General features: G+C 42.3%; 1 protein-coding gene across 4 annotated transcripts in view; it reads right to left on the reverse strand.

The window, feature by feature from the left end:
• Nucleotides 1-247: 247 nt before the first annotated feature.
• The window catches only part of ASTN1 (astrotactin 1), a 316,888-nt gene continuing 292,523 nt past the window's right edge, over nt 248-24,612 (reverse strand). For 2 of the 4 annotated variants that reach the window (XM_075287093.1, XM_075287092.1), the window contains exons 18-24: nt 17,391-17,662; nt 11,256-11,389; nt 9,738-9,889; nt 8,372-8,507; nt 7,746-7,846; nt 3,178-3,361; nt 248-1,531 (exon numbers count right to left, since the gene is read on the reverse strand). In XM_075287093.1, the coding sequence (XP_075143194.1) occupies nt 1,294-1,531; nt 3,178-3,361; nt 7,746-7,846; nt 8,372-8,507; nt 9,738-9,889; nt 11,256-11,389; nt 17,391-17,662 (1,217 nt within the window). In that variant the 3' untranslated portion in view covers nt 248-1,293. Of the gene's footprint in view, nt 1,532-3,177; nt 3,362-7,745; nt 7,847-8,371; nt 8,508-9,725; nt 9,890-11,255; nt 11,390-17,390; nt 17,663-24,612 lie in introns of all 4 variants that reach the window. The other 2 variants (XM_075287091.1, XM_075287090.1) reach the window with 1 other exon arrangement.

A 24,612-nucleotide genomic window follows, 5' to 3' on the forward strand; every position in this document is an offset into this window, starting at 1 on the left:
TAAATGTTAAAAAAATTTTGGGGGTTGAAGGCATCTGACATTGTCTTGCCTGAATATGGATTTGATAGAAGACCCAGTACAAAGGCAATGACGGAGTCCTTCATAGTTGGGACAATCCATTTTGGATATTTTTGAGAGGACTTATTCATTAAGATAAAACAAGATGTATCCATCCTTACCGTTTCATAAATTTTGTAAGGAATCCAACAAATTTGATGCAGACATATAATGGATAAATAACGCCTTGTAGAGTAACACAATACCTGGGCATCTCATGAGTCGAAAGGAAAGGTAAGGAAGGACACATCTATGGTAGAAAGGTGTTGAGATGGAGATCTACTGACGTGGGATCATGTTCCTCTAACACTCTGACTCAGCTTGAGCGTACTTCACATCGGCCAAGCATACATAGACTACTTAATAACGTAACTCATCTTGGCTTTAAGGTCCTGGTCTATTAAGGTCAATAAAAATAGCTATCAACTTATTTTGATAGAAAAAATAGTAAACGGTAAAAAAAGGCCTTTCTGGCTCATGTCAAATTGTTAAATGGAAAAGGGACCTGGATCTTCTTCCTGGGGAAAGCTGCTACTGAACCAGTTGTACAGCTGGAAGACACCGATCAATAGACCAAACCTGGCGAGAATCAGGCACTGTGTGATCCGCTCTGTGGCCTCTCGACTCTTTATGACCAAGAGTAGAAAGAAATCAGAGCTCTGACGGTTACTGTGAACTCTCTACGTGGAATTATCTTTTGTTATCACTTGTAGGTTTAGAAAAAAAGGGTCTTTTTATATTTCTTAGATGGACATTCTTAACCAAGGCAGAACACTGACTCGTACTACCGATAGACCATAGAAAAAACATTGTATAATTTCCATTATTACATTGCACAGACCTCATGGCATAATGGGGTAAACATCTTCATGACATAGAGCCTGAGTTACATCATCGTTGCAACCATTTAAGTATTTATGTCCATAATAGTGGATGCAATACTGTAGGATATTACATGATATACATCTGGGGGTTCGGGGCTCCGGTATTACCTTGGTTTATGTTTAGTGCACCATGACTGAGGAGGTCACGACATCTCTTGCCATGCTCATACATCCAGAAACTAACAAGTGGCAGTCATATATGTTGTCCAGTTTAATTTCTGTTGTAAGATCAGAACTCGACACAGGGCTAGTTCATCGACAAGTCTTTTTGTACAGTTACAAATTCAGCTTGCTTTTATATGAAGCACAATCTCTTCCTGAGTCCTGGTACTGGGCGAGGCACCAGTGACTTTCAGTTGTCTTTGCTGTCTCCATAATCATTGCTCAGGACTATAAGTATTTGTTCCTCACAGTTCTTCCTCAGATCTCTACTGAGTTCAGTCCAGTTCATTGCGCTGGGTTTGGGTTCACTGTAGCGGCAGGCAAGGTAGCGCAGGGAAGAGCGCCGTAGACTGATTCTTGGCTCGCCCAGGAGATAGCTGCATCGTGGACTCAAGGTTTCTAGCTGAGATAATACCAAGCCAGCTTTCCTGTAAAAGGGGGCATGAAATTAGATATTTATTTCTTTGTACAGTATGTACCGGTTATAACTCTAGGCCAGTGGTTCTTAACCAGGGTTAGATCGAACCCTAGGCCATATGCACGGTTCATTTTGTGTACCAGTAAAAAAAAAAAACATACCTATGTCTTGAATTTGGAAAAAAAATCATATTTGATTTATCACTAAAGAAGGGTTCGGTGAATGTACATATGAGACTGGTGGGTTCGGTACCTCAAACAAGGTTAAGAACCACTGCTCTAGAGTATGTCATATATTACAATCACTTGGGATTCCGCCATTGGGTGCATTAACAGTTGGACTTCTGGATAATGCATAAAACATGACTACATGTTTTTACATTGATCTCCCCACTGCTTGTATAGCTTCCGAGGGGTCAAAACTCATGAACTGCGATGACTAGAAATGTGCTGTTTGCAGAGTCCCTATTCCGCCAATAGGTGAAATTATTATTATTTTTTTTTCTATCAAAGACAACCTACTGGAGTTGTCCAGGGTAAAAAATTTTTACAAGGAGGTCAGGGAAGGTGAAAAAAAAAAAGGTCAGGTGCTGCCACCAAAATAAGACCAGGAACAGACCATGGTGGGAGACACCGGAGCACCCAGGACAGGTGAGTATGGATTTTTTTTTAACCTTCCCAGCCTCCTTGCAAGTAGTTAAGACTACTGAAAGATTTGTTTCACAAAGATTAGTCAGGTCTGTGAAGAAGTCTGGACTCACTCCACGCTTCAGAGTATCACAAATGCATGAAAGAAACAAAAACTATTGGCTCTTCTATCGGGTCTTCTTTCATGAGTATCTTCTGTCATGACACTTTGCAGATACTGCATACGTCAAAGAATCATGATGTCAGTGCCCCTTTGCATGGGACCACTTAGGCCCGATGACAGGACTCAGTGGTAATATGGAGCCAATGATGTCAGGGAGACAACTGGAAGACATCTATGGCTAGATGACATATTGGAGCCCAGGTAAGGTAAGTAGAAGTGTTTTTTTAATTATACAAATCTTCTTTTACCCAAAAAGACCCAAAAACATAATAATCAATCTTCGTAGATTCATGGGTGGTGAAATGTTTTGGAAAATTTATCTCAGCACTTTACAAACTGGCTCCCTCCATTGTCTATTTAAGACAGTAAAGGTTAAACTAGGAATCTGGACTTCTTTGGCATACTAGGAAGTTTAACATACTAAGACTATTATATCTTCCAGCCCATACTATACACATAGACTCACCACGAAAGTCCATATCATACTAGGAAATAGATACTAACCAACAAAATGAACCCCCCCCCCCCGACGTCATTTCCTGCTCTGATGCTATTGGTTGAAGATGCAATAAGCAAACTTCCTGCCTTGCGTAGCCAATAATTGATCTCTGTACATAATAACGCTAATAGTGGGAACTGTCTGCTTCCTGATAGAGTAGGGCACTAGAGATGAGCGAACACTGTTCGGATCAGCCGTTCCCATAGAAATGAATGGAAGCACCTGGCACGTACACTTTGCCGTGCCAGGTGCTTCCATTCATTTCTATGGGAGCGTGCTGTTCGGAACGGCTGATCCGAACAGTGTTCGCTCATCTCTATAGGGCACGCTAACAATTAAGAGAATACCTGGGTCCCAGTTCATCCTCACAACGCCAGGTGAACTCCCCAAAACTCTGGAAGTGCTGGTTGTAGTGGAATCGTACACGGTGTAGACTAGGGGACCCCAGTTCCAGCAAGGTGTTGTATGCCGTCTGCTGCTCCTTTCCGCTGGTGTAACCATTAAAGAGGTTGTAGATTTTATCAGCCACCTCTGCGTTGGAGTAAACAATGAGCAATAAAAGAAAAAGTCAGTAAAATTTACCCAACTTCATTTAACGTTGCGTTTTTGAGAAGCCATCGTCACTGTAATGACCACGCAGCAGACTACATTGAATCAGATTAGCCTTTAATTCTCACATTTTTTTCCCCAAACTCATTATTTCCTTAATGGCAGAACTTGAAAATACAAGACAGAATATTCAGGAGAAGCGCTGAGACAAAACAATAACCCATTTTAACTGTTCTCTGTCATCTTTAACAGTTTATTAACTTCAGTCTTAATTATATTTAATTGGTTTTCCGAGGAAGCTAAACTGCAGGAACCGCCGTAGCAAATATCACTGAATATACAAAATATAACAGCTGAGGTCATGGATCTCAACAAAGAACTTTCTGGCAATTTATTACATTTAATTAATTACAATTGCCAAGAAATTTGATCTCGGTTTCTGAAATGTTTTTTTTTAGCACTTGGAGATTTTATGACCCAGAACTAGTTCTGGTTTAGATATTCTGTATTTCAAGCTTGCTTCTTACTTTTAATGCCAATGTTGTGATATCGGAGATCTGAAAGCAACAGAATTACTCAAGAGCTTGATGGAATTTCAGCGTTAGCGGAGCCAATTGTTGTACGTGTTAAAGAGCTCAAGACAAAAACAAGATTGCTTTCCTTCCACAACTAGAGATGGGAGAAACAATTCCGTGCCGGGTTTGGCCCAAATATTCCAAATTGTTCGGTTTTCTAAGAAACCAAACAATTGAGGATTTGTCCTAGACAAATTAAAATGGCCAGTGGCATTGGGTAAGTTATTATACTTTGGGGTGCCTTTAGACCTCAGAGTATAATAGGTGGAGGCCAAATGGAGGTGTATAGAGATGAGCGAGTAGTATTCGATTGAGTAGGTATTCGATCGAATACTACGGTATTCAAAATACTTGTACTCGATCGAGTACCACTCGCTATTCGAATGGAAAAATTTGATGCAGAACTAGCGTTGATTGGCCAAATGCTATACAGTCGGCCAATCAACGCTGGTTCTTCTCCTACCTTTAGAAGTCTTCTTCATGCAGCGTCCCTGCGGCGTCTTCCGGCTCTGAATTCACTCTGCCAGGCATCGGGCCTGGGCAAAGCCGACTGCGCATGCCCGCGCTACAAAAAAATGGCCGCTTTGACTGTAAGCGGCCATTTTCTTGTAGTGCGGGCATGCGCAATCGGCTCTGCCCAGGCCCGATGCCTGGCAGAGTGAATTCAGAGCCGGAAGATGCAGCGGGGATGCTGCATGGAGAAGACTTCTCGGAGAATCCAGCCCGATTCGATATTTGATTCGAGTTGTCGAATATTGAGGGGCTACTCGAAACGAATATCGAATATTTAACTACTCGCTCATCTCTAGAGGTGTAAAAAAAAAAAATACATACTCATCTTCTGTTACCTCTTTTGGACATCTTTGTGGCAACTGGTGCCCTCCTAGTGAGGTCATGCACCTAGGTCACGCCTGAGGCCTGTGATTGGGTCACAGCCGTTATAAGGGCATTATGATGGCATGATGATTGGTGCACCCATGTGACCAAAGAACCCCAAACACACACCTCAGTAGTGACCAGGGCGCATGAGATCACTGAGAAGGCCAAAAGAGTGAAGGACGTCATAAGACGGCCCAAAATATGTGAGGGAATGTGAGTATAAAAATTTTTTACACCTCCCCTATTATTCTCTGGGATCTGAAAAAAGTCCAGTGTATAATAATTTCACTTCAAGTTCGTACTAAACTTGTTTGACCAAAAACTAATCTGGGACTTGTGCCACTTGAGACCAAAATGAATCTTGAGAGGTTCACCCATCTCTATCCAAAACAGTGCCACTATTGTTCTCAGGTCAGTTGTGGTATTTCAGCTCAGCCCCATCCACGCCTGCAGATTGAACAGCATTTTCCATGTGATAAGGTCCAAGATGACAAAATAAGCTATTCTGACCCTGGGAGATTTATCTGGTCTTCTTAGAGCTCGCGGACCCGCGGCCTTACTTACCCATCCTGGCTCCTGCTCACGGCTGCCTCTGCAGAAGGGAAAGCCCAGCGGCCATGAGCAGGAGCCGGTCTCGGTAAGTAAATCGGAACCATTATCGGCTGGAGTAATGGCTTACTAATAAAAATCCACAGTAGTAGTGGCTGTCACCGGGCCCCCTAATATACCAGGCCCTGTGGGGCCCGGTGGCAGCCGATACCGCTGCTACCCCGGTAGTTATGCCCCTGATCACACCATCAATCTGTTTCATGGTCAACTAGAGTAAGAAAGTACTTATAAACTAACAAAAAGAGTCAGACAAGGTTACAGTTACTTGCATGGTGATCGCTAAATCCTACCCGCAATTTGATAATTCCATGAAGAAAACAGGAATATGCACTTCCCAAAATCCATAGGGACAGAGCACAATTGAATAAGTTAATACTTAAAAGTCTCGGAGAGAATATTCCATACCAATTCTAAAAAGCCTTGCGTGGACCATAAAAAAACATTCTACTTGGTGTTACATGAATATTTGACTACTTTATGTAATTCTGATCTCCCTGTTACCGAGACAGAACAGAGGGGGGAGGTATGGACTATAAAATGACTCCTGGATACCAAAGTTAATCTCAGTACAACACATCAAACAGCTTTTTACTTCTCGGGATCATCTTTTATTTTGCGATTGTGATGCATTTTATATGTTTTTTATCTTTTAACATTGTCTATCTATTAATTTATTTACAGCGCAGAACATCTCGCAATGAAATATGCACAAGATGGTCGGAAGCTTCTAATACTTCTAAGAAAGTATCTTCATGTCTGCTCTATCTTAGTACAAGGAAGACAAACATAAAAAAAGTGTTAAGCTTAGCGTAATCCAATGCATAAGTATACTGAGATCGGAGCCAATCCTCTAGGTGTCAATCTGGCTTTATATCTTACAAGAAATCACACTGTATCATAATATACAGGCAGAAAAGTACGTAAACAATGCCTTTAAGGGGTTCCGAATGAACATAACCATGATTAGATTTGTAGACAATTAATAATTAAACATTGTTGCAATTGGAGAATTTTGGAGAATTTTAAAGATTATCTCTAACCATTAGAGATGAGCGAACACTGTTAGGATCAGCTGATCCGAACAGCATGCTCCCATAGAAATGAATGGAAGCACCTGTGATGCCGGCCGGCCGCCAGCAAAGTCATCGTCACAGGTGCTTCCATTCATTTCTATGGGAGCGTGCTGTCCGGATCGGCTGATCCAAACAGTGTTCTACTCATCTCTTAGCAGTGAGAGTCTATGGTCCTGATCAGTTGCCAACGGATATGAGTGTAAATTAAAGGGTTTCTCCAGTGACGCCTCCATCTTCTTCGACCAATGCCTCTCCGCCATGCCATCCTCATCGTCATCTTCCGGTGAGTCTGCATTTGGGATTGAAACCCTAGCCTGCCAGTTGGCTCTACCATCGGGCTTTGGGCAGAGCATGTCTGTTCAGCCATTTTACTGTGGCCACTTACACAAAGCCAACTGAACATGCACTTCGATATTGAGCAAAGACTTGCCGGAAGGTGACAACGAGGATGACGCAGTGGAGAGGCATTGGCCGAATTAGATGGAGGAGTCACTGGAGAGTCTTCAGGGAGTACAGGGGATGCCCCCTGTGCTTTCTGACTGCAGGGGAAATGGCCCCCCATGCTTTCTGAAGACTCATTTGCATACAGACGAAAAATGAGATTACACCGAAACGGAGGCATGGATCAGAATAATAAAGGTAGGAGAAGAATAGCCTTTCTAAAGGCTATTCTGATGTGGTATTTGTTCAAAAAGGGATTCTAATGGCAGAATCCCTTTAAGGACCTTTCTGCATTTGGCCCAATAGCCAAATGAGTCGTGGATTGTTCAAGGTGAATAAAAACAGACTGTGCTCAATGGCCATCACTGGTTGGGGGATTTAATATAATATTTTTTTTATTATATTTGTTAGAGCATCTTCTACATCTATTTTAATTTCTTAAAGGAGATGTTGAGCCAATGTAGAGGAAAATTTTAAAAAAATACTTTAAAATAATAATATTAGAGATAATACTTACTGATCCCTCATGGTAAGTTATCTGGGTTCCTTGCCAGTCTCTGTTCTTCCAACTTGAGTGACAACATGATGACATGGACAAGTCTCTTTGCAGCCAATCGCTGGCTATAGCAGGGAGGTATCAACACCCCTGAGGTTACCACTATAGGCAGTGATTGGTTGCAGGGGGTCACATGTCAATGTCAACAGGTCATCATAGGAGCAGAACAGAAGAGACCAATAGGGAGCTTAGGAAACGTAAGAATTTACAACTCCCTTTAATACCCCCTTTACCTTGTGACTTCACGTCATCCACCTCTGGACAGGGCATTCTCACAGTCACGTGACTCGGCTCCGAACGTCTGCCTGTGTTATCAACTCCCCATAACGTAAACCTAAATCCAGGAGACAACACCATTTTATTTAGATCGATGTACAAGTCGTGCAGCAAGATGTCTTAAGTCCAGGACTAATAGGGGTTAAGCTACAAACCCTGTCTATGATGAAGACAGCAAATTATTATTACCGATTTCAAGAGCGGAACCCTGCGGCGCGGTGCAAAGCTTATCATACCTTGGCCAAAGTAAGACCTCAACTTCAATAGATATTACCAAAGATGATTAAACGGGAGTAATATGAAAAGATTAATTTACCAAACCGGGGTTATTAACAGGCCCAGAAGTCCTAAGGCAACAGCATGTCACCTGTTAAATAATACGGGGACTATTAATAGCAAAATCTATTAACCTTTTTTTCCCACAATGCTCCATAATAATTCACTTGACTGATTCACTTTACTAATGTTAAAGATGGTCAATTTAAATGAAAATAGAAGCCGAGCACTTTATCCGGCAGAGTCTGACTCCGTTATATCCCTGATAATCAAATAACAGTATGGAGCGGCGGAGGATAGCGCTCACGTGTACGAAGTGTCAGACTCCAGGCAGCGCACCACGATCGATATAGCCGAGGAATGTTTGTCAGGTACTTGGGCCGGCATCACACAGGGAGATTTGGCTCCGGAGATTATATCCTCCACGAAGCTTAGCACCGTCTCTGATAAATCAAAATAATAGGGGCGAGATAAAAGAAATGGGAAATGGTTGGAACAGTAATAAAGTAGCGTAGACATGATGTATATACATTGTATACTATGCACTAATATAAAATAATAATAATATTTCAAATGATTGTATCCCACATAGGACTCACAATCTATATTCCCTATCAGTATGTCTTTGGAGTGTGCAGGAAACTCACACCAACACTGGGAGAACATACAATCTCCTTGTAGATGTTGTCATGGCCGGATTCGAACCCAGGACTCCAGCGATGCAAGGTCACGGTACTAACCACTGAGATACCTTAAAATGTCACATTATGATCAAAGGGGTTTTCCAGAATTGGAACAGGTGCAGATCTGACACGACGCTCTCAGTGATAACCCCTCGTTCACATCTGCGTTGGTATTCCACATGAGGACCCCCCTGAACGGAATACCAAACGCAATTGCAAACACTGTGCTGTAAAAGCACATGGACCCTATAGACTATACTGGGGTCGATGTGCTTGCCGAGCGCTGCCCGCATGAATCATGCGGACAGGAAAGTAGATTGTGAACTACTTTCCTATCCGCATGGACCCTGCGGAGATCTGGCGGCAAGCACACGGACCCCATTATAGTCTATAGCTTTCACTGCACACCCCTTGCAATTGCGTTTGATATTCCTTTCTGTCTGCGGACTCCCCCAGACAGAATTCTAACGCAGATGTGAACCAACCCTTAGGTGTTTTAGGGGCTGCACCCCTTTTTATAATTTACACAGGATTATACATCTGTACGCCATCTACAGTATTGTGCACAAATTTTAGGAAATTGCTGCCAAGTAAGAACACTTTCAGAAATAAAATAAAATTTTAAATTAATTTCATTTAATAATAATCAAATTGAAGCGAATAAAGAAAAGAGAATTCTAAATCCTGTCTATATGTGGTGTGACCTTTGCCCTTTTCGTTCCATAAATTCTTCTTGATACATATGCAGAGTATTTGAAGGAACTCAGCAGGGAGGTTGTTCCCGCCATCTTGGAGAACTAAGCACACATCTTGGCTTGTCCAATCCGTCTGTCTCTTCATGTCATCCCACACAGACTGGATGATGTTGAGATCACAATACGATTTACAAAATTTGACCTCAAAAACTGATCACACTGCTAGAAAATATTATTTTGTAAAAAAAAAAAAAAAATAAAAAAATAAAAAATCTCTTCTCACCATCATTGTTACCTGCTTCCACTTTGGAATGGTCCAGCTTGTCAGTAACCTTCTCCTGGCTGATGAGATAGTCAACTATTCGTGCTCCGATGGGGGATTCATAATGCATCCATTCGAGCACCAGGAGGGAACTGCTCGGCTCCTGCAGCATAGACAGATGCAACCTGTGAGGACATGAAAGAGGGTCTTGAAAGCTGATAATGGAAAAAAAGTAAATTGAGAACTAATGAAAACATTAAATGGTTATTTCAATGCTATAAAGTGAAGGCATATTAGCAGGGTACTCATTTATGTTTGGGGTATTCATTTATGGGTATTCATTTACTGTATGTTTGGGGTATTCATTTATAGGTATTCATTTATGTTTGGGGTATTCATTTATAGGTATTCATTTATGTTTGGCAGGGCTCCAACTATGAGGATCTCACCAATCCTGAAAATGAAGTGGTTCCACAACTTATTTTGGGTTTCCTTTACAGTTTCTCTCTATACAGTTTCTGCTTTGGACACCTACTATGTAGGTCACCCTTTAAGTGCTATATGGGGTGTCATGCCCATACACACATTCATTACATTGCTTGTATTTGGATGAACTTCCCTGACATAACATTTGCAGAAAACAGATTGCTTCGTCCCCGTTCACATATCGAAGAGTCCTTGAAGTTCCATATTTTATTGACTTACCATATCTTTAATGATGTGATCTTATGAATCAGTGACACAACCCTATAGATCAGATTAAAGAGCTTTATAGCACATGAAACATACAGAGGGTAGAGGCGCTGCACACGGCTTACAAAATTGGTTTAGCAAGCCGCGATCCATAACTTAATAAAAAGAAAATTATTACTCGTATCCCACAAAGCTCAGAGATGTGTGAAACAGAACATGAGACTGGGAACTGTGGAAACATAATTATCAATAAAATATGTTTTATTGCATCATATAAAAGATGAGACAGCTACAAACAATATCCTGTTAGGGAGACGAGAGCTGAGACTCGCCAACACCGAATGCAGGTACTGAGGATGACAGTGATCTGTGAAAGGTGATGGTGGAGGATAAATAGGGAAGAGTTCACTTTCCAGATTTAAAGGGTATCCCTGTCATGGTAAACCTGGTATCTGATGGGCAGGCGTCATGTTATAGAGCAGGAGGAGCAGAGAAGAATGGTGTATAATTTTATGGGAATAACTAGTATTGGAGTCTATATACTGTCTATGCATAGGAGTCTACACAATGATGGACAACCCTTACATTTACTAAGAAGGACCGCCCACTGGACTCCTAAGCATACGAAGGGGGTCAGAGGTTGAAATCTCATCTTCACTTTGGAGCCTTAGGCCTATGCACATAACTGAGTGTGCAACCAATGGGGCTGAGTGGAGTGCACATCTGAGTATTGTATACATGCTGCACTCACATGTCTAAGAGCTTCTGATCTATTCTGTTTAAGTGAAGAAGGAAAGAGACAATAGACATGTATGAAAAAATCACATGCAGATTAATGTCTGTAATCTTGAACCTTACACAGGTTGTGGCAGAGGGGCGCATGTCGGGAGTCCATCTACACCGAATGCTGTGGAGTCACATCGACACCAGTCTTCAATCACGTCCCCACGACCTGAGCACCAAAGAGAGCTGAGCACGGCTTCCTGCAGCAACTGAGAGACAGAAAGACAGACAGCTGAGCACTGAATCCTATAGTAACCGAGAGACAGACAGACAGCTGAGCACTGAATCCTGTAATAACTGAGAGACAGACAGACAGCTGAGCACTGAATCCTATAGTAACTGAGAGACAGACAGACAGCTGAGCACTGAATCCTATAGTAACTGAGAGACAGACAGCTGAGCACTGAATCCTATAGTAACTGAGAGACAGACAGACAGCTGAGCACTGAATCCTATAGTAAGTGAGAGACAGACAGACAGCTGAGCACTGAATCCTATAGTAACTGAGAGACAGACAGACAGCTGAGCACTGAATCCTATAGTAACTGAGAGACAGACAGACAGCTGAGCACTGAATCCTATAGTAACTGAGAGACAGACAGACAGCTGAGCACTGAATCCTATAGTAACTGAGAGACAGACAGCTGAGCACTGAATCCTATAGTAACTGAGAGACAGACAGACAGCTGAGCACTGAATCCTATAGTAAGTGAGAGACAGACAGACAGCTGAGCACTGAATCCTATAGTAAGTGAGAGACAGACAGACAGCTGAGCACTGAATCCTATAGTAACTGAGAGACAGACAGACAGCTGAGCACTGAATTGTGCATTAACTGAGAGACAGACAGATAGACATACAACTGAGCTCTGAGGCTTGCACTAAGGGAGAGACAGACAGCTGAGCACTGAATCCTATAGTAAGTGAGAGACAGACAGACAGCTGAGCACTGAATCCTATAGTAACTGAGAGACAGACAGCTGAGCACTGAATCCTATAGTAACTGAGAGACAGACAGACAGCTGAGCACTGAATCCTATAGTAACTGAGAGACAGACAGACAGCTGAACACTGAATCCTATAGTAACTGAGAGACAGACAGACAGCTGAACACTGAATCCTATAGTAACTGAGAGACAGACAGACAGCTGAGCACTGAATCCTATAGTAACTGAGAGACAGACAGACAGCTGAACACTGAATCCTATAGTAACTGAGAGACAGACAGCTGAGCACTGAATCCTATAGTAACTGAGAGACAGACAGACAGCTGAGCACTGAATCCTATAGTAAGTGAGAGACAGACAGACAGCTGAGCACTGAATCCTATAGTAACTGAGAGACAGACAGACAGCTGAGCACTGAATCCTATAGTAACTGAGAGACAGACAGACAGCTGAGCACTGAATCCTATAGTAACTGAGAGACAGACAGACAGCTGAGCACTGAATCCTATAGTAACTGAGAGACAGACAGCTGAGCACTGAATCCTATAGTAACTGAGAGACAGACAGACAGCTGAGCACTGAATCCTATAGTAAGTGAGAGACAGACAGACAGCTGAGCACTGAATCCTATAGTAACTGAGAGACAGACAGACAGCTGAGCACTGAATCCTATAGTAACTGAGAGACAGACAGACAGCTGAGCACTGAATCCTATAGTAACTGAGAGACAGACAGACAGCTGAGCACTGAATCCTATAGTAACTGAGAGACAGACAGACAGCTGAGCACTGAATTGTGCATTAACTGAGAGACAGACAGATAGACATACAACTGAGCTCTGAGGCTTGCACTAAGGGAGAGACAGACAGCTGAGCACTGAATCCTATAGTAACTGAGAGACAGACAGACAGCTGAGCACTGAATCCTATAGTAACTGAGAGACAGACAGCTGAGCACTGAATCCTATAGTAACTGAGAGACAGACAGACAGCTGAGCACTGAATCCTATAGTAACTGAGAGACAGACAGACAGCTGAACACTGAATCCTATAGTAACTGAGAGACAGACAGACAGCTGAACACTGAATCCTATAGTAACTGAGAGACAGACAGACAGCTGAGCACTGAATCCTATAGTAACTGAGAGACAGACAGACAGCTGAACACTGAATCCTATAGTAACTGAGAGACAGACAGCTGAGCACTGAATCCTATAGTAACTGAGAGACAGACAGACAGCTGAGCACTGAATCCTATAGTAAGTGAGAGACAGACAGACAGCTGAGCACTGAATCCTATAGTAACTGAGAGACAGACAGACAGCTGAGCACTGAATCCTATAGTAACTGAGAGACAGACAGACAGCTGAGCACTGAATCCTATAGTAACTGAGAGACAGACAGACAGCTGAGCACTGAATCCTATAGTAACTGAGAGACAGACAGCTGAGCACTGAATCCTATAGTAACTGAGAGACAGACAGACAGCTGAGCACTGAATCCTATAGTAAGTGAGAGACAGACAGACAGCTGAGCACTGAATCCTATAGTAACTGAGAGACAGACAGACAGCTGAGCACTGAATCCTATAGTAACTGAGAGACAGACAGACAGCTGAGCGCTGAATCCTATAATAACTGAGAGACAGACAGACAGCTGAGCACTGAATTGTGCATTAACTGAGAGACAGACAGATAGACATACAACTGAGCTCTGAGGCTTGCACTAAGGGAGAGACAGACAGCTGAGCACTGAATCCTATAGTAAGTGAGAGACAGACAGACAGCTGAGCACTGAATCCTATAGTAACTGAGAGACAGACAGACAGCTGAGCACTGAATCCTATAGTAACTGAGAGACAGACAGCTGAGCACTGAATCCTATAGTAACTGAGAGACAGACAGACAGCTGAGCACTGAATCCTATAGTAACTGAGAGACAGACAGACAGCTGAACACTGAATCCTATAGTAACTGAGAGACAGACAGACAGCTGAACACTGAATCCTATAGTAACTGAGAGACAGACAGACAGCTGAGCACTGAATCCTATAGTAACTGAGAGACAGACAGACAGCTGAACACTGAATCCTATAGTAACTGAGAGACAGACAGACAGCTGAGCACTGAATCCTATAGTAACTGAGAGACAGACAGACAGCTGAGCACTGAATCCTATAGTAACTGAGAGACAGACAGACAGCTGAGCACTGAATCCTATAGTAAGTGAGAGACAGACAGACAGCTGAGCACTGAATCCTATAGTAACTGAGAGACAGTCAGACAGCTGAGCACTGAATCCTATAGTAAGTGAGAGACAGACAGACAGCTGAGCACTGAATCCTATAGTAACTGAGAGACAGACAGCTGAGCGCTGAATCCTATAGTAAGTGAGAGACAGACAGCTGAGCGCTGAATCCTATAGTAACTGAGAGACAGACAGACAGCTGAGCACTGAATCCTATAGTAACTGAGAGACAGACAGACAGCTGAGCACTGAATCCTGTAATAACTGAGAGACAGACAGACAGCTGAGCACTGAATCCTATAGTAAGTGAGAGACAGACAGACAGCTGAGCGCTGAATCCTATAGTAAGTGAGAGACAGACAGCTGAGCACTGAATCCTATAGTAACTGAGAGACAGCCAGACAGCTGAGCGCTGAATCCTATAGTAACTGAGAGACAGACAGACAGCTGAGCCCTGATCCTGGACACACAACAATAGGCTTATAGTTTTTACTGCTGCACAGCTCCATAAATCCTGCATAGACATAAATCTGAATTATACCCCTCTGGTTACCAGCAGCCCCCGCTAGTGGGGACTTAGGGGGTCATGTCCACTGGGGTCACAGTGTGGTGTCCCGATCCATGCCATCTTGTAAGGCGCATGGACATGACTTGCTAGTACAACCTCTTTCATAACTAAAGAAAAATTATAATGTGAAACCTTATTCACAGTTTGCCTTTAAGGTTCCTACAGGTCGTCCTATACTTGTCAGACATGTCTTGTGTGACTTAATAACCCTATTATTTGATTTGCTCGGTACATAATAATTTATTACTGTTGCGTGCAGGAATATGAGTTAATATGCCATAATATATGTTCTTTGAGTGACATCTGTCACATTATTGGAGTATTTTTCTTAGTTTTCGCACATTACCTGTTCTTACCAGTTCATTAAATGATATACATTAAAGAATAGCGACCCTACTGTGCAGAGTAAGCAGACCAAGATGTCTAGTGCTTGCATAAAAGCACCAAGCTGAACTCCGGGTACATGGGGCGTAAATTATTCTTTATTATAAATAAGAAGTTGGTTTCGAGAAATTAAACATTCAGTATATTCCAGGTTGTAATAAGGTCAGGAATAAGACGCAGCCAAGAACATTACTAAAACAAGACTGGCTGGTTTTTCTTACTTTTCCATATACAAATTCTTGGTCTCTAGATTTTTTTGGATTAAATTAGCATTAAAATATTTATTAAGGGGAAATATCTTGGCACGACATGAAAGTCTTCCTAAGTCTAGTGATAAATACACCTCGCAGAAGATAAGACCGGACCTCGTCACTGTGATGGACAAGAGGGGGAAGCACTAAACATATAGGAACATATAAGGTAACTATATACATTGCATTTCCAGAAAGGGGTTTTCTAGGATTTATAAATTCATGAATTATGTATAGACCATCATCAATATCTGAGTGGTGGGGGTCCGACAACCGGCACACCCACAGTCAGATGTTGAAAGGACCTTGGTGTTTGGATGGGCACTGTGGCCTCTTCACTGAATATTAAGCAGAGTGCAGTACGTTTCATAGGGCAGTACTTGAAACTATAGCTCTGCCCCATTCACTTTAATGGGTCTAACATGCATCAAAGCCACATGATGAATGAATGTGACATCACTGTCCTATGAAGCAATAGCAGGTATCAGATCTCCACCCATTAGATAATGATGATTAGAGATGAGCGAGTAGTATTCGATCGAGTAGGTATTCAATCAAATACTACGGTATTCTAAATACTCGTACTCGATCGAGTACTACTCGCTATTTGAATGGAAAAGTTTGATGCAGAACCAGCATTGATTGGCTGAATGCTGTACAGTCGACCAATCAACGCTGGTTCTTCTCTTACCTTTAGAAGTCTTCTCCATGCAACTTCCCCGCGGCATCTTCCAGCTCTGAATTCACTCTGCCAGACATCGGGCCTGAGCAGAGCCAACTGCACATGGCCGCTTGTAGTGTGGGCATGCGCAGTCGGCTCTGCCCAAGTGAATTCAGAGCTGGAAGACGCCGTGGGGGCGCTGCATGGAGAAGACTTCTCGGAGGATCCAGCCCGACCCTCACTCGTGGACTTGGTAAGTATAATTTGATCGAATGTTGCCTACCCCTGAAACAAGCATTTCCCCCCCATAGAGTATAATAGGGTTCGATATTCGATTTGAGAAGTCGAATATTGAGGGGCTACTCGAAACGACTATCGAATCTCGAACATTTTACTGTTTGCTCATCTCTAATGATGATCTATTCTGAGGATCAGTCAACAATAGGTGAACGTTGGACAAACTCCTTACAAGGGTTAACCCACTATCAAAACTAAAGCCTAATGCACGTGACTGAGTATTTAGGTTAACATTCTTCCGAGGAGGAGTCTAATGGTCCGTCCCATTCCAATGAACATAGAGCTGGTCCTATCTTTCTCTATATCATCGGAACAAAACCATTGGAAGCCTCCATAAAAGCAAGTACATCATGGAAAGAACTCAGACATTACGCCAACTGCTTTCCATTGAAAACTTGGTCCCTCATGGGACAGAACACTCAGTTGTGTGCATGGGGCCTTAATCTCTATCTAAAGGATATCAGATAAGTGTCTGATTATTGGGGTAAGACCATTGGGTGAATGCTTGACCGCTGCTTCATTCCTTTTGACTAACGGCAATAGCCATGCACAGCACCCTGTCAATTGCACAAAAATGGAAGCAGTGGACATGCTTCCATACTATTTCTCCATTTACACAAAGGGCTCGAGCATCCCGGTTGTTGTGATTGCTGGGGACCAAACAGATAAGGTGTTTATCTCCTATCCTGTTGTTAGTTGGAAAGCCACTTAAAGATGATGCTTCTGTAAGGGGTGCACTGCCTTGATAAAATGCTATGACCTGCAGGGTCAGAAGAACCCTAAAATTCCCTTTGCATTAAGAACACCTCCTTTCCTATGGGCCACCATATATAATGTTCCCATTAAAGGTCCTTACCTGCTGAGTCACATTGTTGTTTGTGACCAGCTCATATATCGGAACTGCCTTTGTGACTTCTAGAAGAACAGGTTCAGGTGGAGCATCTGGGCTAGAAGTAACATGGCACAGCTGGCAATAAGAAGAGCATCGTCCACGGCTTTGACACTCCATGCGCAAACCTTGTATCAGTCTCCTGGTGCCGGTATCTAGAAGACTGTTGATGTACTCAGGGAAGGTCAGCACTTTTGGTTCTCTCTCTCTTTCCTCAGACTCATCCGATGGTGTATTTCCTTTGAAAGGAGAGCAAAACATTTGAATGAAGAACAAGTCAAGTCTCAGAGACCCAAATCTCCTTTCTTGGAATTTGCAAGCGTTAGAAACCAACTCATATGACCTTTATGGTATAGCTGATTTTTATTTCATGAAGTCAGGTCATACACAATGGGATCTTGTGTCAGCCTCTCCTTAAAGGGGTTTTCCCGCAAAAATAACCATATTTAAATTTGTAGACAACTAAAAGTTAAATATTTTTGCAAATATAAATCATTAAAAATTGGGTAGAGTTTTCTCTATTTATTTAACCCTATGTTCACATCTGCACTTAAATCTTTGTTGGAGACCATCACAGTGTCCACTTGAAAATTAGCACAGGAAAAAGTCCTGAATGGAGGACTCTTTCCTCCACTGGTTTCAGTTTTCAAATGATGGACATCTGGTGGACCTCAATATGGTCAATGGGGGTCTATCGGACTCTGTATGTTGATGCTATTTTAATGTTTTGCCTCTCCATTATTTTGGTCCTCCAATGGACCTGAACAGTGGAGAGGCAACACAAGTGTGAACCCAGCGTTAGTGGTGACTTTTTTTCCCTTAGCTGGTTACCAACAAATACGACCATGAACGCTGGAATTTTCTATGCTCTGTGACTTTTCAGAAAACCTGCCATGAATTCCTTATGGTGGACAGGAGATCATGCAGGAGAAGATAACCTGCCCATGGTAAAGAAATCATGGCTGAGTTTGTGACATGACCTAGACCATAGAAAGTTCCTGCATTCGTGGTCCTATTCATTGACAACCGGTCAAGACAAAATCCTGATAGTTAACGAAAACTCATAAAACTGCAACATTTTTAATGAGTTATATTTGCAAAATTGTTTAACTACCAATCAAAATGGTTTTGTTTATGGGAAATCTCCTTTAAGAAACCATACAAATTCCTTACTGGGTCACTCAACGGTGGCCTAATAAATGTCTCGAGACTAATATAATCATCTTCTTTAGGTATACAAGAAACATAATATAACACAGTACAACTCAAGCCAAATTCTAATGGGGTGAACAGCAGAACATCATTAAAATCTGAAGGCACATTGTTTGTGGTGCTCATAACACATCTAAGGAGAGACTAGTCACACATGCAAATAATCTGCTGATGCTATAGTCACAAATGAGCCCGAGACAGATGCACAATATGGGAGCTTGTATTTTAAGCTCTGTCTGTGTTGGAAACTGTAAGACGTGAGAGCTCTCACGGTTGGATGCTAGGATTGAGGCAGATATTACACCTTAGCAGTGCTGAGGCTAAATAACCACAAGCCTTTAGAAAGCAACACTTCCCATCTTGTTAAAGATTACACAGCTTGCGCTGTACTTTGTTGTTTTTCTGTCTTTTTATGTCTGGAGATGTAAAGTGTGAAGAGTAGATATTCTGGAATTCGATCTGAAGAGAGTCTGTAAAGGAATTGTGTGATAACCGTATTGTATGCTGTATATTGATCATCTAAGTGTTGCTAATATGCATTTATATACAGTAGGTCACTTGGTTGGAGATCATTCTGGTTATGGATCTCAACGTCTTTCCTCGACGTAAGTGCACAAAGGCCGCAAGGGTTAAAGGTGCCCGTAGACCTTCAATAGATGTTGGCCAAAAGTTTGTTCAGCTGACAGTTCTTCTCCTGATTCTCACATACACATACGGGGTTGGCTCAGTCAAAGTTATCTTTTCAGATACAATAAAAAATTCAAGACGGCCATGCTCCTTAGAATTGAACTGGTAGATGTTCGGTTGGAGAGCAACCTATACAAGAGTAGATTGCAGGCTTCTTGTAGCGAAGACGCTTAAAGGTCCAAGTGTGGAAAATTCAAGACAGCTGCGCTCCTTAGAACTGAACCAAAAGATGTTCAGTGGGAAAACAACCAATCCGAGAGTAGGTAGCAGGCTTCTTGTGGAGAAGACACTTAAAGGTCCAAGTATGGACCACTGGCTAACATCTACCAGAATAATCTGGAGTCATGCGGAATTAAAGAGGATAGGAAAATAGTTCCTAAAATTGCCAGCATGCATCCTCTCTCTCAGCAAAGTAGAACACAAAACGCTTCTGGTACAACGTAGAACTTTATTGGAAAAGATCCATACGAATAAAGTTCTACGTTGTAGCATGAACGTTTCATGTTCTACTTTCCTGAGAGAGAGCGTGCATGCTGAAAGTTATGTTTGCAATGCCGTAAGTCACTTTCCAGTACCTTTGGTAGTGACATATCTCTATGCAGAACAAATGGATCGGGCGCTGAAATTCAGCAGGTCTGATCCTTCTCGCGCTCAACATCATCTGTTGGGTGGCAGTCGGTGAGTTCTTCTATATATTAATCATTGACTCAACAAACTCGGCAGGTTTGGCTGACTTTTTTTGAGTTTTTCTTAGAATAACACTAGATGTCAGTGCATGCAGGCATAGGGAAAGCCTACAGAGGATAGCTTTGGGGAAGTACGGTGTAGGGTTGTCAACCATTCAGCAAATACTAGACAGTCTATTGAATTGAAGAGGTTTTTTCTTGTGTTTGTCAAAGTAGAAATTGATTTATCCATTACATTTTTCAGGTTGTTGGTACTTCAGTAGATCATTGTACTTTTATTTTTAGATTGTCAACATCTTGACAAAATCTATGGGTCCAGGTAACTCTTCTCATACGTCTATAGGGTTTTTTTTTAAATTAAGAATCAAGATAGGTATGAGTGCATGTAGGCAAGGTGAAAGACCTGCAGAAGATAGATTTATGGAGGTCCAGTAGTAGGGTTGTCTTCTCCCCTACTGGAATCCCCAATGGTTCTCTCAAAGGGGTTGGTAAAGAATTTTTTTTAAAGGTGGCACTTATTTGGGACTATTTTCAACACCCGTACTATACACTGCACAGAGATGGAAGCAGACAGCTCTATAGTGTTCTATTACATTACATACAGCAGAGCATATTTGGTACTTCTCAGTCAATTTATTTGAAGTTATTTTTGCCTTCAAATTTGCGTAAATTTTAACAGAACCCCCAATTTACCCCAATTGACCCCGGTTCTGTCCGTCCCTGTTTAGATCGTTCAATACCTTGGCATCCTTATGAAGGAAAACCTGAGCACACGTGTGATCAGAGCCCTACAGAGAAGGCATCAAGAAGTTGTTTAATATTGATAAGTAGCTGCCGTTTGGGCCAAAATTTCTAAGCGTAGATTGATGGTTTTTGGCAGTATACTGAAGAATTTGGGCGCAATGCTCCACCTCCACAACGACTACCCTGGAGGGTATGCAGATTCCATATTTCATTTTTTTTTTTCAGCGCAATTTAGAAAGTAAAAGCTGAACCCAGATTAGTTGCTTTGGGCAATGAGGTCTCCTTGTCTACGATGGTTTGATAAATGAGATCCAGTATTTGCAAATCACCACCTAGAATCTATAATTGAGTCTTGCGCTGCAGACTGTATTTTACTATCATGTCATTTGCTTCGTCATATTTCTCAGCCATCTATTCTGCTTATGGGAAAGTTCCTGCAATAAATGTGTGTAGTTGACTTTGTCAGTATCGCTAAATCAGATCAGTTACATATTTGGAGAGAATTTACTGCCAAAGCTAATAAGGAGCAGATCCATCTCTTAGACATCTCTTTAGTATGCACGAGGAGCTGTCTTCTACTCATACGTATAATAAGAATAGCATTGTACACATTGTACCCATAGAGCTTTATCCATAGGACTGTTTACAATAGTCACAGACAGAGCTTTGTCAATGGTGCCACATCATCTGATATCAGGATTAATGAGACAGGACATCTTAGATACAGCTAAGTACAGACAATCCCAGAGTGACAGTGCATTCAGAATTACTGGCTCTTATACCGAAGCTCTGAGATTTATCAAGGGCGCCACTCCGCAGCTTCACATATTCCAAGGTGGAACATGTCCTTAAAATTAGATGAACATAGAAGATGCAATGCTAAAACACACATAGTCTGTACTTATACAAAAGCTGAAATGAGACACAATGGGACTCCTTAGCCCTTATAAGACCAAACCAACGTCTCAGGATTTTTGTATTGATGGCTTACCAATGTCCCTCTCCTATTCATTTTAATAGGCAGCAGCTGCAGTACCGATTTAGGCCACTGCACAGTGTTATTTATGACTCACCCCTTTAAGGAGTCTTCCCACGAAGATAACAATGTTTAAGTTTGTAGAGAATTAAAAGATAAACATTTTTACAAATATAAGTAATTAATAGGGTTGAGCCGATCTTGACTTTTCAGGATCGATTTTGAAATCCGATTTCCGATCATTTTTCATTCGAACCCGATCTCAATCCCAATTCCGATCCCAATGCAAGTCAATGGGATTTTTTTTACTAATCGGAGATCGGATTTTAAAAGCAATCCTATTCACTATACAGCATGAAATCTAACAATTGAATGCTTTAATTGTTAGAATCCACGCTGTGTAGTGAATTTATTTAATCACTAAGTAGCCAGAGGATTTTTTTTTAATCCTCTGGCTACTTAGTCCCCCCTAGTGTCCACTTACCTGAAGAGATGGCTTGTCCGGTGCTCGGTGTTCTCGGTCTTCTTTGCCTCGCTGCCCCCGCCTCCCAGGTTAGTGTTTAAAGAGCTAGGAAGGCGGGGCTTGTGGCTTAGGAGAGTGTGGGCGGGAACAGGATGGGGAGCCGTGACATCTCCCCTCCCAGTACCCGCCCACACTCTCCTAACCCGCCCACACTCGCCTAACCTGGGAGGCAGACCGGGCACCGGACCAGCCATCTCTTCAGGTAAGTAGCTACTAGAGATGTTAGCTAGTCTCCCATTAGAATGAATCGGAGACTAGCTAGCAAAGCATTGTGGGAAATGATCACCGATCACCTAAAAAGATCGTGTTCGGGATTCCGATCGCGATCATGAATTTTTCTCGATCGCCGATCAGAATCCGATTTTTTCCGAACATGATCGCTCAACCCTAGTAATTAAACATTCTTTAGCATTTTAAAGATTTCCTCTAGATATCTTGTGATCACAAGCTATTCAAGACAACATATTATTGCCACTAAGATAATTGGAGAAAAACTTTAAAACGCTGCAGAATTTTTAATTACTTACATTTGCAAAAATGTTTAACTTTTAATTATCTACAAATATAGATATGATTATGTTCATGGGAATACCCCTTTAAGTCAGTGGATTAATCAGATCCATAGGTCATCAACACAAAAAACGTGGGAAAGTCCTTTAAAGACCACATTAATTTTTTTATGTTATTGCTATAACATATTATATTTGTATGTCTACACCGCAGATAAGGATCTCAAACAAAATTTAGATTTTTGATAACTATCTTGGAGAACATGTAAGTGGAAGTTGCAAGTAAATACAACTAGCGTGTGGCACAATGCTTTGTCACGAGCTGGCTTCGACCCGAATATCCCTGAAACAAATTAGAGACCCAAGCCACCCAAATCCAAAAACGAAACGATTTTTGGGATTTTTGTCCTTTACTCGTTACTAATTGTTTTTATATCATAGACTGCAACAGGAGTCGAAAGTGAATGTAACTACCGTCTGACATGTTTGGGACGTCACTGATCTATATCACATCTCTAAAACATTGCAGGACAGAAATTTGCAAACAATTTGCACCTTTTTGTAATGTGATACCTGTAGCCTTAGCCTAGTTGCAGGCGTATTCGTCAGGGTGTATCCTTAGCCTGGTTGCAGGCGTTTTCTTCAGGATGCAGCTTTAGTGTAGTTGCAGGCGTCGTTCTCTTCAGGGTGTAGCCTTAGCCTAGTTGCAGGCATTCTCTTCAGGGTGTAGCCTTAGCCTAGTTGCAGGCGTTTTAATCAGGATGAAGCCTTAGTCTAGTTACAGGCGCTTTATTCAGGATGAAGCCTTAGCCTAGATGCAGGCATATTCTTCAAGGTGTAGCCTTAGCCTAGTTTCAGGTGTTTTATTCAGGGTGTAGCCTTGGCCTAGATGCAGGCATTCTCTTCAGGCTGTAGCCTTAGCCTAGTTGCAGGTGTATTCTTCAGGATGAAGCCTTAGCCTAGTGGCAGGCGTTTTCTTCAGGGTGTAACCTTAGCCTAGTGGCAGGCATATTCTTCAGGGTGTAGCCTTAGCCTAGTGGCAGGCATATTCTTCAGGGTGTAGCCTTAGCCTAGTGGCAGGCATATTCTTCAGGATGAAGCCTTAGCCTAGTGGCAGGCGTTTTCTTCAGGGTGTAACCTTAGCCTAGTGGCAGGCATATTCTTCAGGGTGTAGCCTTAGCTTAGTGGCAGGCATATTCTTCAGGGTGTAGCCTTAGCCTGGTGGCAGGCATATTCTTCATAGTGTAGCCTTAGCCTAGTTGCAGGTATATTCTTCAGGATGAAGCCTTAGCCTAGTGGCAGGCGTTTTCTTCAGGGTGTAACCTTAGCCTAGTGGCAGGCATATTCTTCAGGGTGTAGCCTTAGCCTAGTGGCAGGCATATTCTTCAGGGTGTAGCCTTAGCCTGGTGGCAGGCATATTCTTCATAGTGTAGCCTTAGCCTAGTTGCAGGTATATTCTTCAGGGTGTAGGCTAGTTGCAGGTGTATTCTTCAGGGTGTAGCCTTAGCCTAGTTGCAGGTATATTCTTCAGGGTGTAGGCTTAGCCTAGTTGCAGGTATATTCTTCAGGGTGTAGGCTTAGCCTAGTTGCAGGTGTATTCTTCAGGGTGTAGCCTTAGCCTAGTTGCAGGTGTATTCTTCAGGGTGTAGCCTTAGCCTAGTGGCAGGCATATTCTTCAGGGTGAAGCCTTAGCCTAGTGGCAGGCATATTCTTCAGGGTGTAGCCTTAGCCTAGTTGAAGGTGTTTTCTTCAGGGTGTAGCCTTAGCCTAGTTGAAGGTGTTTTCTTCAGGGTGTAGCCTTAGCCTAGTTGCAGGTGTTTTCTTCAGGGTGTAGCCTTAGCCTAGTGGCAGG

The sequence above is a fragment of the Leptodactylus fuscus genome, chromosome 9, assembly GCF_031893055.1.
Source record: "Leptodactylus fuscus isolate aLepFus1 chromosome 9, aLepFus1.hap2, whole genome shotgun sequence".
NCBI lineage: Eukaryota > Metazoa > Chordata > Amphibia > Anura > Leptodactylidae > Leptodactylus > Leptodactylus fuscus.